The sequence below is a fragment of the Etheostoma spectabile genome, chromosome 16, assembly GCF_008692095.1.
Source record: "Etheostoma spectabile isolate EspeVRDwgs_2016 chromosome 16, UIUC_Espe_1.0, whole genome shotgun sequence".
Classification (NCBI taxonomy): domain Eukaryota; kingdom Metazoa; phylum Chordata; class Actinopteri; order Perciformes; family Percidae; genus Etheostoma; species Etheostoma spectabile.
Genome location: NC_045748.1, coordinates 13941437 through 13959438, shown reverse-complemented (window position 1 = coordinate 13959438; position 18002 = coordinate 13941437). Strand labels below are relative to the sequence as shown.

General features: G+C 38.2%; 2 protein-coding genes across 5 annotated transcripts in view; one reads left to right on the top strand and one right to left on the bottom strand.

Annotated features, from left to right (window-relative positions):
• Positions 1-2578, top strand: part of ptger4b (prostaglandin E receptor 4 (subtype EP4) b) — a 4289-nt gene extending 1711 nt beyond the window's left edge. Inside the window, exon 2 of the mRNA XM_032540064.1 lies at positions 946-2578. Coding sequence (XP_032395955.1) covers positions 946-1518 — 573 coding nt within the window. The 3' untranslated portion in view covers positions 1519-2578. The remainder of the gene's footprint in view (positions 1-945) is intronic.
• A 2174-nt stretch (positions 2579-4752) lies between these two features.
• ttc33 (tetratricopeptide repeat domain 33) overlaps positions 4753-18002 on the bottom strand; it is a 15438-nt gene continuing 2188 nt past the window's right edge. For all 4 annotated transcript variants that reach the window (XM_032540067.1, XM_032540065.1, XM_032540068.1 and 1 more), the window contains exons 3-5: positions 15023-15104; positions 10701-10832; positions 4753-7550 (exon numbers count right to left, since the gene is read on the bottom strand). In XM_032540067.1, coding sequence (XP_032395958.1) covers positions 7176-7550; positions 10701-10832; positions 15023-15104 — 589 coding nt within the window. In that variant the 3' untranslated portion in view covers positions 4753-7175. The remainder of the gene's footprint in view (positions 7551-10700; positions 10833-15022; positions 15105-18002) is intronic.

The following is an 18002-nucleotide window of genomic DNA, read 5'->3' as shown; positions in this document are numbered from 1 at the left end:
TTTTATTCACTTTTTTTTTTAGACAGGACAGATATGTACGTGTGAAAGGGGGAGAGAAAGAGGGGGGAGCGACATGCAGCAAAGGCGCCACAGGCCGGACTTGAACCCGGCCCGCTGCGTCGAGGGGCAAGCCTCTATAATGGGCATCCGCACAGACCACTGCGCTATCTGGATGCCCGATAGACAGCCATTCTTGCATCCGTGGGGCCAAAGTCAGTGATCGAATTGAAAGACGGGTTCAAATTAAAAAACAATAGGCAGGTGCCCATGTGAACAGTTTGGTCTTACTGTAAATATTAGACTAATCGGAACAAAATCCTCAGTCCTGATTCTGTGATCAAATATATCTCAAAGTTCAGCTGAAATTTTTATGAGGTTTCAGCAGTCTGAGATGAGCAAATATTTGAGTTGTTTTCCCGATCGATGTTAGTGTTTCACAGTGGCTTCAGACAAGCCTTGGAATGTGTTGTTGCAGAGGACTCCTCTTCTATTGGAAGCATAATAGAAAGGGATATCTGAAGGGCCCAGTACAAACAGAAGGAGTGATGACAGCAGTCTAACATTAAGGCTTTTGTGACTCTGTTGATAGATTGTTGATTAGACCCATGGGAAAGCCCAAAGGCCAAAGGTTCTCTTATGATGCAGGATGATGAGAACTCTGTTTTTATTGGCCTCTTGCCATCTCCACACTGCTGTGGTTGCACAGAAGTTACAATCGGCCAAATGTCTATTTAGATTTTAACGTTCCATGCCAACCGTGTAGGAATATATAAAATAAATAATGACTTTACTCTTGTAAGTGAAGTGTAGAAAAGTTTAGGATTGGAAAAACGCTATCTCAAATTGATTCTGCATTTGAAATGTAGTTCCATGTTCCTTTATGTGAGAGACAACCCAACGACACGTTCCTTAAATGATGTTGTGTTTTCTCTTCTGTGCCATCAGTGGAGGATCTTTGTAAACCAGCTGTACGGAAACCAGACAGAAGAGCCTTCAGGATTGAATAAAGATCTGCTGGCCATCCGCATGGCCTCTGTCAACCCCATCTTAGACCCTTGGATCTACATCCTGCTGAGAAAGACAGTTGTCCTCAAGCTGATGGAGAAAATCAAGTGTCTGTTCTGCAAAATGGGCGGCGGGGGACGAAGGAACGGCAGTCATTTCCGCTGCGCCGACAGCGGCCTCTCCGCCTCCATTGTCTCGCGAGATTCTCCCTCGCTGTTGTCACATGAGCTGCGGGAAATGGTGAACACCTCGCAGACCTTTCTGTACCAGTCGGAGGAAAACACCAGGAGGTCAATTCAAGCAGGAGCACAGGGCAGCTCCAGTCCTCCAGAAGCACAGACGTTGCAGGGCCCCCAGGAGGTCGAGGGGCCTCAGAGGGAGCTTTCACAGAGTGATTTAGAGGAAAGAGTGCCAGGCAGGCCACACAAAGAGCTTCCTATGTGCCCCAAGGACCCGGCTCTACATGTGACCTTCACGGACGAGAATGCAAACTTACAGGAGAAATGCATATAACATTTAGCATGATCTCGAAAAGCTTTCACTTCTGTTACAGAAACATCTACGGACAGAAGATAGGAACTAATAAGAGCACTGCAAAGACATGATAATTATGGGACAGCACCTGAATACTGAATAGTCATCCATCAATCTGTGGATAGCTTGCTGACTGCTGTTTGACAGACTACTGAACTACATATCCATTATCAATGTAGGCCTAATACTCTTTGTCTAAAAGTTATAACAAACACACTATCACTAAATACACTTAAAACAGTACAACCAAAACAGCTAAATGAGCGAAACCAGAGAACAACATGACGTTGTTGATGAGCTCTTTTCTTGCACTTTTTTAATTGTTAAACCACTGCGAGGCTGTTTTGACAAACTGAACGATGACTGTTAAGAATGAATGTGAAAATGTGAAAATGTGTTCCATGATGTTAATTTATTTTAAATATAAAATTGTACAGTATTCACTTCTCTGTGAGAAGGTCCAGATAGCTTGGAGGCATTTTAAATCAGCACAAGATGAATATGTTTTTTGTTTTATTTTTTGGTACATACTACGTGGGAATATTTGCAAACAATTTGGTCCAACGGGCTGCAGTTTATAACAAAAGACAGCTATACTGTGTCTTTTCCACAATACAGACACTGGAGGATGTTGAGAGGCCTCATAAATTAATGTGTTAATATAAAATCGTTAATGTACTTGTTCCAGCCCATAACTTTGTAAGGATTAATCCAACTGCATTTTATTTAACCTTAATGTAATGGACAATCCCTCTCGTCTAATCAGACTTTATTGGGGAATTAAGAAGAGGAATGCAAATTGAAGACATTAAGTTTCCTGTCTGATGAGTTTTAAAGATTTTGCCTCAACTTACAATGGATTTCCTGATGGCATTAATGCTATCCTATAAAGATTTATATAAATACCGTGTTTATACTTCAATGTTAAAGTTGTTGTTGCAACAGCCGGTGTGAACATCACCACAAAAAGGTTGACTCTCTTGTGAAAAGACTGTTGTACCAAACTCATAAATAAACAAAAAATTGATAAATATTCACATTCATCTGTGTCACTCTTTTGGTATGGTTTAGTTTGACGGGGAATTCTGTTGAATTTATATCGCTAAATATGCATGGTATATGTCTACAGTGTGCTGTTATTAGGGGTTTATTTAGAGCTGAAACAATCATTCGATTAAGGAAAGATAAGAAAATAAATCTTCTATTTTGATCATTTAAGTCATGTCTTTTAAAGCAAAAAGCTCTGCTTTCAGCCTTTGGTTATTGTTTTGACTGTTGGTTGGACAAAACAATGTGCTGGACATATTCCACTATTTTCAGAGATATTATAGACTAAAAGAGTAGTTTATTTATCAAGAATCTGCATTTTAATTGACAATGAAAATAATCATGAGTTACAGCTCTATCTGTACAGACACTAGATCTATTTAACCTGAACAAGAGCTCCCTTAGCGGCTGCCGCTCTAAATCGTTGCTGAAAATGAAACATTGATCAGTCCTGAATAGAGGGGCTTCAATAATTGAAATTAAAATCAATACTGATCCCTTGAGGATAATGGATGGCAGTCACATCTTTAACATGAACCTGCTGGAGAGCAATGTGCAAAGAACTGCTGCAAAGCTTTTCATTAAAAAAAAAAAGAGAATTTATATATAATATAAATAATAATTCCTTGTATAAAAACAGTCCTGAATGAAATTCAAGCACGTCTTTATGTAAATGTTATTATGTACATTATCGTGTTATTTTGCCAGCATGTCACTTTCAGTAACATTTAACAGCTGAGAAAATACAGGTCCGCTTTCATCTCTTTGATCTCATTGATGGCTGAAACACATTTGAGCCAGTTCAGATGGCACAGCACCGCTCACCTGCAGACAGATGGTTTCTCCCACGCTCTGCTCATTTCCAGGTTGAGTGTGGCCGATGTCCATAGCCTTCCGAGAGCAGTTAAACCTCAATTTTCCAGTAAAAGAAGCTGTGACCCCAGACTAAGAAATCTGTTAGTGTTAGAGCCTCTCGGGATGCAAGAAATAGTGACGGACAAAACAGTTGTGATAGGACTTTAACTGTGAAATGAGAGAACAGGATTCTTTTCTTGGAAACTTTATTCCTCATCAGCTAACAGCAGTAATACACTACAGTATAAGTGACAGGCTGTTTTAGACATTAAAGCCCTGCCATGAGGAGCCTGTTAAAACAATTTACTATTAGAAGATGCCACTCAAAAAGCAACACGTGTTCATGATGCGGCCTTTCAGCACAAGAGAGGAGTTAAAAGCAAAAAGTAGATCCAGAGAAATTATATTATAAAAAATGCTTACAGTATTTGTACTACCATATCTGGGCTAAGGCACATTGTAAGGTTAAGGTGCATGAGGATTTAAAGTCAGATCTATTTGGGGGCTTGGTTCGACTATGGTCATGGTTAGCAGAGACTAGACGATGCAGCAAATAGTTTGGATAATAAACATCATTTCCCACCTGAACAGCATCACAAAAACTTAAGATTTAATTACTGTCATCCAATTTTTTGGCTCACTGAACTTCATCTGGGTGTGTTTCTTTATCTTTCTTCTGTCTCGTACATGCAAGACATACCACCACAGTGTTTCTGCCTGCCACTGGGTTTGAATTTTTCCCTCAGTGTAAAAATGATATGACTCCATTGAAGAGTTGGGAAAAGTCAATAGAGAAAATATACCTGATATTGGCAAAAATAATGACATATTTACCACTTAAAAGCTATTGTATTTAAGGAAAACAAAATGAATTAACTTGTATGTTAACTTATTATACGTTATTAACAGTGTACGTTCACAAGCAGCTGTTAAGCAGATGGAGTAGGCCTGTTTGAGTGTAAACAGTCCACTACCAACAATCGAATAACTAGATTTTCTTCAGCACTTTCAGTTTTCAATAAACTTGTCATACACTTGTTTGACTGTTTGTTTTAATAACACAGTGTTAACAGCAGTTGGAACATCCAGATACAATCAACTAAAATCCCATAGCACACCCTGATTACACACAGGTGACCTCCATTTATCTTATCACGCACCTGCTTAAAACAACTGCTGCACCAGCTATGATTTGGGTGTGCCACGAGTAAGGGTGTGACTACTTATGGAATCATGTCTCTTTGTTTTAAACTTGTATCTAATTTAGATCAATTTGTAGATGTGTTCTCCTTGTCTCTGCCATGACAAGCCTTTTTTTTTTTTTTTTAAATGAAGGTGCTAGCACTACGTATTGTAATTAGTGTGCAGCAACCTCAGCTGCTTTTCTGTGTACAGAACATTGTGGGTCCAGTTTACGTTTTGTTGCCATTTGGCCCTGACAAAAAAAGACTCTGAATGTTGTTACATTTAAAAAAGGATGGGGTTTAAAATGCACTTAACAGTTGAGAATTGTGACTTAAGCATTGTTGCATGTTAACGTGACCTGCCAGTGCTGACTAACCATAGGAATACACAGTGCACTTTCAGATCCTTCTTTTCACACAGGACCTGCGGTATCTAGGGACTTCCAGTGGCCCTTATAGAGAAACTCAATTAGTTATATTTTTACGTTGCTCTACAAAGCTGAGGAGTACCTCAACTGCTTGAGAAGTGAGACTTTTGTCTTCTTTTCTACTGATATGCATGTTCACAAAATAGTCCACAAAACTATGGTGCTGCTGCAGTTTACCTTCACATAAATAACTTATGTTTCTATCTATCTACTCACATTTTCCAGTAAGAACGTTGCCTAGACGGCAAATTGAAGTTATCAAGATTTTACAATAATGTTAACCTTTTCACTGTTGTTATTATGCCGTACTACTGAGAATTTCACTGGAAACAATCACCTTCTGTAATCAAAGCGGTTGGAAAGGAGGCAGACAGCACGCTGCAGCTCGTGGTTTACTGTCTTTTTTCTTTTGTATTTTTCTTTGCTACTTGTGGTTTGTCTGTGTAGCATGTTAAATAGACACGTAACATTTAAAAAAATGCATATCCTCCTAGAGGTTGCAGTGTGTAGTAGCTCCTTATTGACAAATGCAGAATGTTATAATTTATTTAATTTTGCTCCAACATTGTTTTCCATATTTAAATTTATTCTCAAAAACTGATTCAAGTAACAGTTTTCAATAGCTTATTATCCTAAAGACAACAACTGTGTTATTTGCTGTGAATCTCCTACTTGTGCAACATGGAGTACACATGTATCTACTTTATTTTTGTATAATATTTGATTTGTTTTGGCTTGAAGCCCTGTATTTAGATTCGCTCTGATGCTACTGGCGTGGCTCTAGGGACGCAACGCACCTCATCATCTAGCGTCATCTTCAGGTCAACATTTGAGTTTGTCTGATACTTTGGTTTATGAACGAATACCTGCAAAACTAACAATATTCCCATCAGCCTGAGCTCTACTCTGTTAAGATCTAATTAGCAAATGTTACGTTTACAACATTAACATGTCCCAGGACATCGTATGTCAAATTAAGCATGCCTAAATACCCAGATGTGCTGCTGCATCCGGTCACATTTTGCAGTAGGCAAGCAAGCATGCTTTTCTGGCTATTGTGACCCACATTCCTCTGTGCAGTAGAGTCACATTGACTGAGCCGCTGAGAGCACAGACAGATGAAAGCCTGATGACAGCTCGGACTACGGACCGCAACGGACATATGAGCAAGAAAGTCAAGGATCAAGACACAATATTATGATAAAGAAGCATGTCATCATTGTATGAATACTGCATACAACGCTACTTCAAGTACAAAACAAGTACAAGAAAACCACTGAACTCAAAAAGTACCTAAGGAAAGAACATTACTGGAAACACAGATTCCTATAATACATTTTAATTAATTTTAGTCACTCATTAACAATTTGCTGAGCATGCATGCGTGCTTTTTTTATTTTTATTTTTTACTAACAACCAAACACAGACACATTGAAACCTCAAAGGTCTTACAAATAGACAAAACCATTTAATCTACTATAGAACCAAAGAGCTTTAACGCAAAGGCTGATTGTGTTTCCTTATTAAACGTTAAATTAAACTTTTCACTGCTTCATCTATAGGATTATTAGTGCAATTGGAGCTTTTGTTTTCCTTCTTTATTTGTACATTTTCCTGTAAATTGTGTCTAAATTTGATGAACAATCCCAAGTGAAAATGCTGCCAATTTCAACTAGGCACATCCTTTTTTTCATTTTCAATAAAACCTACAAAACCTTCTGACTCTATCAAGTGGAAGTCTCTTGTTTCAGAGTGTCATAAAGTAGATTGTAGCGTAACCACAGAGTGCATTAGCTATTAGCTGAAAGCATTATTGTCCTAACCAGAAGAAACACATAGAACTAGGAGATGCTACATTTTATAGCTTCAAAACATGTAAAAACTATGCATGCACATTTAACACAAATTATTAAATTAAATGGATGGAAAATGTAAAACGACCAAATTCTATTTTTTTTTTTTTTATTCTGTTGCAATTTACTCAAAGTTCTCGTGTTTGCTTCTGACTAGGTTGGTTTTATGCTATAGCTTCACACACACACACACTCACTGTGGTTTCAGAAATAAAAGCATTCAGTCCAAAAAAATGTAACCAGGACAATCTATTCATACTGAAACCAATTCAAAGTCTTCTTGCTTTGACAAACTGTTCCTTTGATGGTACTGCTGCGTCCTCTGCTCCCTCTTCCCCGGGGAGAACATTTTTTACATTTCCCTCAGCGTCTATGACCACGGCGCTCCTCTTCAGCTCCTCGTACTGTGTCTGTCGCTCGGCAACGGCCACGCAGGCGGCCAGCACCTCATCAGACTCAAAATCATAGTCCTGCTCGAGCTCAGGGGCATTAAGGATCCGTTTTTGGGTCTCCTCTTCTTGCCGAGTCTTCTCCTTGGTTGCTAAATCCTGTTTCTGTAACCTCCATGCCCACTCCAGGTCTTCCTGCCACAGGCTGCGCTCTGATGGGCACAGGTGGATCGCAACCTGGAAGGACCTCACAGCCTACAGGGACAAGTACCGCATGATCTTAGGATTCAAACACAAGCTTGAAAAAAGGGAGACATCAATAGCTCTCTGGCAGTTGCAGATCAATATGAAAAAATGATTGTCCCACTGAACAGAACAACAAACGGCCTCTATCGTTTATGGGGACCTGACGTCAAGCCTTAGCTGTGACGATTTGGTGCCTGTGAAATGGTGAAATGGTGAAATAAATCCATCCCAAATGTTATACGAGGTGACTGATTGGCTCAAATCAATTCAGAATGATGTCTGACATCTGTCAAGCACATTCTATGATAAATAGTTCTGTTTTAATATGGGAATGAAGCAGTGAAGACAAAACAATTACATGTTACTCAAAGAACACTACATGTTAAACGAATTTTAAGGAGCACTTGACTAATTTTACAGAGCAGTGCTACTCGCCAAAAGAAAAGAAATGTTGTATAATGTCTTTTGAGACTCAGTAGGACCTTAGTGAAGGCTTTTTTTAGGCAGTTCTTGTACTAAGGATTAAAAGTCAGATATGAATATGAATAAAAGTTTACCTAGGAGACTGTGATTCCTGAAACTGACCTGATGCAATCAGCTAGATCAATGAGTTGTTTACAATACAAAGCAGTCAGGGACGACAGGCCAAGTTTAATCTTTGCCTGTTATCAAGCTACACACAGAATTATTGTTAAATATTGACAGCTGACATGATATGCTGTCGGCAATGTTTGTTATTCATTTTGTGAATGTTTTGTGACTGTTTTGTCCATAGCTCTTCATAATGAGCAACAGGAAGAGGAGATAATAGATTCAAAATCTGTGAATGTTGCCAACTAAGCTAATTTCTCACATTCACACACTCTGCTCGCACTGTACTAAAGGACAGCAATGCTGCAACATTAGCTGGCTCCAGTAGACGGAACACAGTTGACTACGGTTTAAAATATTAAAAAAGGATCTGCATTTGATAAGGTTTATTTAAGTCGACCTAGATCCATCAAAATATCTTGGATCTGCCACAATAATGATCCGCGGGATCAGTTCAGGACCTCCTTAATGTAAGAGAAATACTAAATGGCTGGAGTTCCCCGACAAGCACTATGTACACATGAGAAGACAGTGGGTTGTGTTCCCGTCCTCATGAGGACAGCTCAGGTTTTTCCAGCGGTACCTGTTCCCAGTGATAAAGTGAGCCACGCCTCCAATCCAATCAGTAAGTCCCTAGGACAAAAGCCTAGTGGACAAACTGTGGTACAAGTCAGGCCAGGTCAGATCTATTGACCAGAACAATCAAATTTTGGCAATGGCTTTTCTTGGCCCTTTAACAAAATGGGGACTTATTACTATATTGCAACTCAGATCATCTTCAATTAGTGGTTTTGTAAGGAAACAAAAAATAAACTGGTGAAAGCATAAGCTTTCTCATTAAACTTTCAATAGGTATCGCATCAATGCTTTCAACCTGATGTGAAGTGTTCCCCACCTGTACCTGTGAATAACCTGTACTGTCAAGTTCAACTTAGGAAGTCTGTGAAATGTTAACTGTAATAGATTTGACCAATGAAACGGACTGTGCTCAAAATAACACATCAAGTTTCATCTTGCACAGACTATATTCTCACCAAGTCTTTATTTTTTAGTAGCTACTTTATAAATTAGCAGCTACCTCTATTGAGAGTTTTAAATCACTTTTAAAAACTCATCTTTTTGTACTGGTTTTTAACAGAAGCTGGGCTGTGACCTTTTATTGTTTTGCTTTGATTAAAAAAAATTTCATCCGTTGTCTGTTTCTGGCATATTCTGTTTCAGAAAGTTTTTTTCCGGCTATTTATTTTGCTTTTATCTTATGTTGTTGTCTATATTTGTATAGCACTTTGGGGCAGTAGTAACTGTTTGTAAATGTGCTATTTAAATAAACTTTGACCTCGACCTATTTCCAAAGTAATCCTTCAACAGACAAATGTCATAGTTGGCAGATTAACCGGCTCCTGAATGCTACTAATGGGAAGATAAATGGCAACAAAGCTGTTATGCTGTCAACGCAGTAACCAATGCTTTAAATAAACAAGACAGAAGAGAGTAAACACTAAGTCAGAAGCTATAGGTTTGTTTCATTTGGGTACTTTCCAGGGGTGGAAATTAAAGATGAGTAGGAAAAGAACAGACTCGCTCATCAGAGAGAAAATGTGGAATTACTGCACTCACCTTTGCACAAACAGGCACAACTCAAACGTGTTGATGCAGACAATGCTCTAAAACTTGACTGAACAAGCTTTGCTAAAAATAGATGCCTTTTTCCCTTCCATCCCAATAGCTCCATTATACAAGGAGGTGTGTCTATATTTGGTTTAGCTTGAGTTCAGGTAACTTTCAACACACTACACTTCCCATTGTTGTTTTTAGTGCCATAGGACAGGTCTATAGCTCTAGGAATGACTTGCAGTGTTATTAGCTGAAGGGTTTCGGAGTTCAGCCCATTTTTCTTGGCTTTAAATGGGTGAACAGAGTAACTGAGACCCAGCAGGTTTCATTCACCCACAGGTCCTGGCGTGTTCTGGGGCAATTTAAGCAATCGACCAAGCCCCAGGCTGAAAGAGGAACATCTCAGATGGAGTTTGCAGAAAGTAGTAAACAGAAGTAACTGACGTATTTTAACAGCCCTTCAAAAGCTAATACAAAACTGATTTATAGCCGGCTACAAAAACGGACACAGTTCATTGCAAAATCAAACATTACAAGATGAAATCGTGCCATTCCAAAGAAGATCATTAGGGCCTTTGATTGTTATGCAACTCTATTGAGTGAATGTTGATACAGTCTATATGTGCCAACTTGAATTTGGTGTGTTTGCATGGGCAAGATGGCGCCGTTCTGACTACAACTAAACAATGCATTTGGATTTGATTTCCACAGTGAGCACAGTCTCAGCCACCTCTAATACACAGTCATCTGCAAACAATGTTAAATGTTTGCCTGTTTTTTTTTCAGGTTCAGTTTGTTTTCTTCTTCGATGTCTCCTCCCGCTATGACTGACAAATTCCTGCAAATTCCTTTCTCGACAGCCCTGAATTTGATTGCAGTTCGACAGCTTTTGCCAGCACGCCGTCATTTCAATTTATTTTTACGTACTTGGGGTGTATCGACAGCGATACTTACCAGGTCCACCTCTCCCAGGTTGAGCTGGGCACGGCCCAGTGTCTGCCAGCCCTCCCACCAAAGAGGGCGAAACTTCACAGCCATCTCTGCTGCCTTCACAGCAGGAAACACTTCCTGTAAAATGGTCAGTACCTGTGGAGAAACCAGACGTGGTTAAAGACTTGTTAAGAATTACCATCACAAAGAACAAAAGTGTTATTCTTGATATCAACAGTTTTTTTCCCATTATTTTTTTGCTTTCTGTAATTTACTTACTTAATTAACAGTGTTGCACTGAGCTCATTAACTTCTCTAACATTGCCAGGCCTTATGAATCAAATTTTTTTTTGCTTTTCTGTCATGTAGAAAACAAGAGCTGTCAAAAAATGAAACCATTGTGCAACCATTTGCATACCAATATTTGGGAAAAAATTAATTTGAGACCAAAAGTTATTCAAGAGGCTCACTAATTATCACAGTGGTGGAGTTTAGTTTTCTGCCTAGGGCGGCGACTGAAACAAGTGCTGAAAAAAAAAATAATTGTTGAAGATACAGGTTTACATTTGTGTAAAGTAAGTCTACTTTGAGCAGCTCTCTGCTATACTGCTCTTTGTTGACATAATCTTCTGTTATAAGTTATCTGTTTACTCACATATTCTTCTGTTACACACACACACACATACATACATACGTATATATATATATATATATATATATATATATATATATATATATAGTATAACCTGTTTACATGTATATTCTCCTGGAACATGAGTGCAATTTTGACAACAAAATAAACTTAACATAACTAAAACAAGTGAGTTTTTGAGATGCAATAAATTTAGATTCAACAATAGCACCATTTCATGATCAAATAAATTCATAAGAGGCAAACTGAATCAAGACACATAATCGCATTAATACCTGTACTTGATTCATAGGCATGTCCACTGATAAGCAACTAATCCTGATAAATGTCTCTGGCTGAACACAGAGAACCATGGAGCTGAGAGTGTCTTTGGTTAAAACCGAAGGAAGATTTTAAAAGATACATATCACAATGGAATATAGCAAGAAATGTTTGTTAGAAAAGCTTAATTAACCTCATGGCTTTACTACAATTTCTACAGCAGTTTTAAATATCCAAAAGGATCACTTCTCACGGTTAGCTGAAATCTTCCATACAGCCAGGAAGAAGTGGTGACAGCTTTACAAATGGAGCCAATTTCCTCCAAAGCACACTACAGTCTTTTGTAACAGAGATAGAGACTTACTTACTTTGTTACTGTACTCAAGTCGATTTTTCTGATATTTTTACTTTACTATTTTTTGTGGGGACTTTTTACTTTTACTCCTTACATTTTAACACAAATATCGGTAAATTCTACTCCTTACATTTGACAAAATTGGCTCGTTACTTTAGTTATGTACAAGATGCTGTCATGTCGGAGAATAGCATGGACACGCGTCTCACACCGCGCGCGCCACATGGAGAAAAAAGTGAGAGAAAAGACAAAGAGACTAGCTGTCCGGAGGGCAATCAGTTGAGATTGTGTGTGTGAGTAAAAGAGAACTGTGAGTCATATAACTTATGTAGTCAGCTCATTTAAGCCTGTTGTTGTATTGGTCTATAGTTCTTGCACATGTAAAGTAAGTTAGCTAGGGATTGTGTTGTGTTCTTCACCTGTTAGCTAGATTGCAAGATGCTTGATCTTAATGAAGCATCAGTTTCACCAGCTTTATTCGCGTGAGTTTTTTTGTTTTTTTTACTGAACTTCAGATAATTCGATTGACAAATGGATGGAAACTTAGCTACAGAGAAGTTGTCTCCAGCCGTGTTTCAACAGACACACCTGGGGCGAAGTGGGAAACCAGAATCAGCTTTTAACACAGTCCTAATCTAGTCCTCACTAACAAGTTTCAGATCATTTAACTGGTGTTTCCGTTATTATTGTTTGCGTCATCAATACCATATTCAAACTAATTGGATGGGGATATAGTGTAGGCCTACGTTGTATTTGACGCACCACTAAGCTGACTCGACAGATTCAGCGGCATTCTGCATTCATTCAAAGCAAATCAATGGAGCTTGATGGTGCTAATGTTAGCATATAGTAGTATGGACGACAACATGATTGAAAAATAAATGAAGAAAACAGAGATCCCAGAGATTTGGCAGACAAGCAGCAGGACATTCCTTATCTGAGAGAGATGTTTGAGATAGTAGGCATCCAGAACGACTCCTGGCCAATGTGCTGCGTAACATTCCTTAATGCTCTGTTTAGTAATTCATATTTTATCCTTTACCTTCTTTCCAAAAGCCATATTTACAGCACACACACATACATGGAAATTCCTTTAAATGTTAAGGGGAAGATTAAAAAAGAAAAACTGGATCTGTGAATTCTCACAGAATCACAACTGAATTCATATCTTGCTACTCAGTCAGAACCTGGAGTCCCAGTCTCTGTCACAATCATCACAATAATGTATGGGATGTTTTAGGACTATTGGCAGACATCCATTTGAAATGTAGGCAACGGCATATAAAGAGCATGTTTTCCATGTGCACTCTAGAAACATATATGGGCCGGGTAGCTTGTATAAAAAATGGTTTTCATTCGCAAGGCTACATTTACATTCATACTTCAAATTAATTTCCAAGCCTGTACTTTGTAACTTTTACTTGAGTAAAGAAGTTAAATCCGTACTTCCACTTTTACCAGAGCATTTTTTAACGCAAGTATCTGTACTTCTACTAAAGTACGGGAAGTGAGTACTTTTGCCATCTCTGGGCACATATTAGGCATAACACTGATTGAGTTAAGAAGAAAGCGATGAAGGGGAGTAAATGACCAGAATCAGTGTAACCCTTCTCATCATCTGGGCTAGTAACGGGAACATGATGAGGTCCAGCCTATTTTTTAGCCAGATAATGGACACTAATATGTTAGATGTGCTTTACTATACACATGTAGTCAAACACATTGGAGCTGAATCTACAGTTAGCAGTGTGCCTATGTCAAGCTTAGAGTCAGTCAAAGCATGCAGGAAAAAAAAATGTGGTCATTTTCCTGGCCTGGCCCTCTAATGATTTCCTTCTCAAATATCCTATAATGGATATTATTATATTAGGCATACACTGGTTATGGCTATAGGGATAGATTTTATTGTGTTAGTTCTAGTAAATGAATAAGATATAATGGAGTCTGTCTACCTTCTCCGGCTTCTCCTCTTTTTACCAAATATATGGGAACCGTATTTTTCCAAAATGCCTATTGTAACTCTTGTGTTGTCTTCCCATCAAAATTGAAAATTAACACTTTTGTTGACGCTTTTTAATCAATGTTTTTAAGCAGAAATTAGGAATGATTTAGACTAAAATTAAAGAAATGTATGTAGATGGATAATCACAAACTGGAATTTGTTAACTTTTACTCAATACTATTTCGAAACCACTTCAATTGTTTTTTTCAAATGCTATAAAATTGAATACAACACCCCAAAATTAATGAAAGTTTTTAAGATTTGTGCTTGCCAAAGAGCGTTGTGTGGAGTCAATCATGTTATTTTGGGTAGTTAAAAAGAACATTGATATAGGAAAACGGGTCAATTTGACCCGAGGACAACATGAGGGTTAAAAGATAAGGAAAAGCACCTAAGGAATGATGGCACAATAAGAGTCACACAGTCATATTGACTCAGGGGAAGTGAAAGTAACAAGAGAAAGGAGCTATAAAGCTAAAATGCTAAATTTAAAGCTGTTGGAAACATGCTACACACTTTCAGTTGTGTCATCACCGTTGCTGATATCACTTATCTAACTTAAAAGCATACCAAAGTGGCAGCTGAAAGAGGATCTATGTGGCAATGATAGCTGATAAACACACACACACACACACACACACACAGACACACAACAGACACACACACACACACACACACACACACACACACACACACACACACACACACACACACACACACACCACAACACCCCCCACACACACACACACACACACACACACACACACACACACACACACACACAGTGCATACACAGCATGCTGGTGGTCAGTAGCATTCTCAAACCAAAGGACATTAATGGAATGTGTGTTCAGTTATCTTAAAAGTTGCTGCACATGATTGATTTAATGTATGTTGGTTATGTTTTTCTTGGTATATCCTGAACACAAAACTATTTGGACAATTAGGATAAAATGCTAAATTGGCAAAGTACTCTTTTAAGTCACAATTAAAAAACATAGAAAGAGTAGTAGACATGATAAGCATGGTGAAAAAAATGAGTAAACAGTAACATATACAGTAGATTTAAAATATACCTGAGACTTCATCTCATACAGAAGTGGGTTGTCTGGAGTCAGCTGAATGGCTTCGTCCAACTTCTTAATGGCCTCCCAGTGCCTAGAGAAAATACACACTGTGGTTCAACAACACATTATAGTACTGGGATTGGGACTGGATTAATCACACAAAAGGAGTTTTCTTATGGCATCACAAACTATAACCTGGCTGTAAACCACAATGTGATAAAATAGAAGGTATACACACAGATGTCTACAGCTATTCGAGGGCAAAACTAGACATGCTAACGGCTAGCCATATGTAGTGACTCGGAAGCTGTGGCAACGTTTACATTGTGTCAAAGAAAAACTATTTGTGTTTTTTTGATAGCATAACTAAATAGACATACGTCTGAATTATTTAGAGTAGAGTTGAGTAAACTTTATTGTCCTCAAGAGGAAATTTGTCTAGACCACAGTGCTACAGTTCGTTGTTTCACAACAATACCATGAAAACATTTTAAAACCAGAAGAGACATTTCATTTTACATTGACAACACAGCAGTTTAAAAAACAACCTGTAAGAATTAATGTGCTATGTGATTGTGTATTGATTGCAGATCGCTCTATTGCACTAAAGTTTAGCATTTATTCTGCATGAATGTTTTTTGGCTAGGATCTAAAGTTGCTCACAGCTATGCACGCCCCACACAGATATCTTGCACTCCATCGAGTTAAACATGCTTTTGTATTAACTTTGGCTCAACTTAAATAGACAACCACATAAAGCCTGAAATTGGACACTTAGTGTTATTGTCTCCGCCCTGAGATTTGATATCTCTTTTGTAACCTAACGCAGGGCCACATGTTCGTTCAGTGGACATCGTCAAGCCCTTTCAAGGAAGTCAAAGCTGCCCTGATCCCGTCTTTCCATTCGTGCGTTACGACTTCGCAAAAGCTGATATAAATAGACTTTTATGAAGCATGACTGAGTTGTATTTCTGTTTACGTTTACTATTACCTTGTGGTATGTGCATTTTAGTTACTCCTTATTGTTACCCAAACAAAAACTTCTAAATCAAATTGAAGCTTTGTTCTTGTGACTTGGAGTGTGATAAAGGAGAAATGGCTGCCAGAACAATATGTTACATGGGCTTCTTGACGCTATAAAGCTGTCTACTTGTCTGAAGAATGGAAGCACAGAGTATAAAGCTAAATAAACACAAACGGGTCCACTGAAGTGAATAGATAGGTTGCAAATCAAACTCTTCCGAGTTAAGCCTGTGAGGTATTCTGTTTCTTGTCTGAGATAGCAAGACACTGAGATTGGCTATACTTTATACTACTGTCAATACTAAACAGGATTGTGTAAGTATAAGTCATACTGCAGCCTCATTCCAATCAGCTGTCACTGATCTGTTTTGCATTATTATGTTTGCATTTATATAGGTTCACAATTTCTGTAGGTTTTTGACAAATAGATATTCACTTTTTTGACACACTGAATGGACACATGAATGTGTTCATGCTCACTCCAACAACCTTCTCCTCCTCAAGTCAATATTGACTCAAGAATCATTTCAATGGCCTGATCAAGACAAAGGCTTGGAAAGATTATGAGGTGAAATCCCGGGTTTGACAATACAAATATGTCTGTCGTATCTACAGCTTTTATAGCTTTATGAAGAAGGATATCCTGAAAAATTCGAAAGCAATTAAAACCACACAACGAGACCGTTAACACTGATCAGTTATAAAACTCGGATCACAGCCAGAAACCGGATATCAAGCCTGAGAAAACTTATACCACTGCTGTTAAAACAGAGAGTGGACTGAGGAAATGGAACCACAGCAGTGTGGACATCTTGCCAAAATATGAGGCAAAAGACACTGCAAAATCAAGTGAGGAAATTAAGCAATATGTCTCCCCTGCAAACACACACAGAAAAAAGAAAAGAGTAAATAGTTGGAACATTATAATCACTTCACATGCTACTGACCAAAAGAAGGAAACATGCCCAACACATGGTTATGATGACACCACTAAACCAGTAAGCTAATATAAACCAAGAAACAACAAAACAGATTTGGAAGATGTTGAACATAAACCAGATTACATATTTCAAGCTCAGTTTTAGATTGAAGACTCAGCATGGCAGCTGGACAAATCACCAAACTATGTTTTTTTAGCGCGTACAGACGTTAGAGAGCTAGGTGACCGTGAGGAGCAATAAAACTGAATTTTACAAAAAAAAAGTGTATTGGATTAACAACAATTACTATACCTTTAAAGAAAAAGAAAGGGAGGCATGATTTTGCAACTGCGTGGACTATTTTTTCACCTCATTATTTATAATTGATGAGGTTTCCAAAAACCATTACCATGTTTGCTTCCAGTTTGGACCGGTCAAGCTGATGTCTGAGTGAAGAAGAGAACTGCCAGTCATCTTTTGTACAACCTTTTTGAAAAGATTTACAAACCAATTGCAATGTGCATCGTAAAATGTTTTCCCATTGATTGTTTTGTTTGTTCAACCATTCATTTATTGGATTGTCAGGCACTGGCTATTTTATATTTTTATCTGTGCAATTGATGAATTAATGTGTCAACCAGTCCGTTAATGCAGAACGACGACAGGGCAATCGATCATCCTTATTAAGATTCTACTGGCCACGGCACCTTCAGCTTATGTTACAGAAAGCATTTTGATGTAATGCCTTTTGAAGAATACTGTTTCTGTGAGCTTTGGTAATATCAGCTGTGGTTGGTAAAACCTTGGTAATTGTGGGAGAATAGGAAAGTGGATCTAACTGCGTCTCATAACCTTAACATTTTTGAACCCTAACCAATTTTTGGAAAAAAAAACACCAAAAGTTGCATAAAACCTCTATCTTCACAGACCCACCTACTTCACACAATGTGAATTAAAAGGAGATGATTCAGATCACAAATGGGTGCAAGAGGAGCACTTCAATTACATCAGGAGCATCTAAACCTTGGCAAGGACAGACTGACATA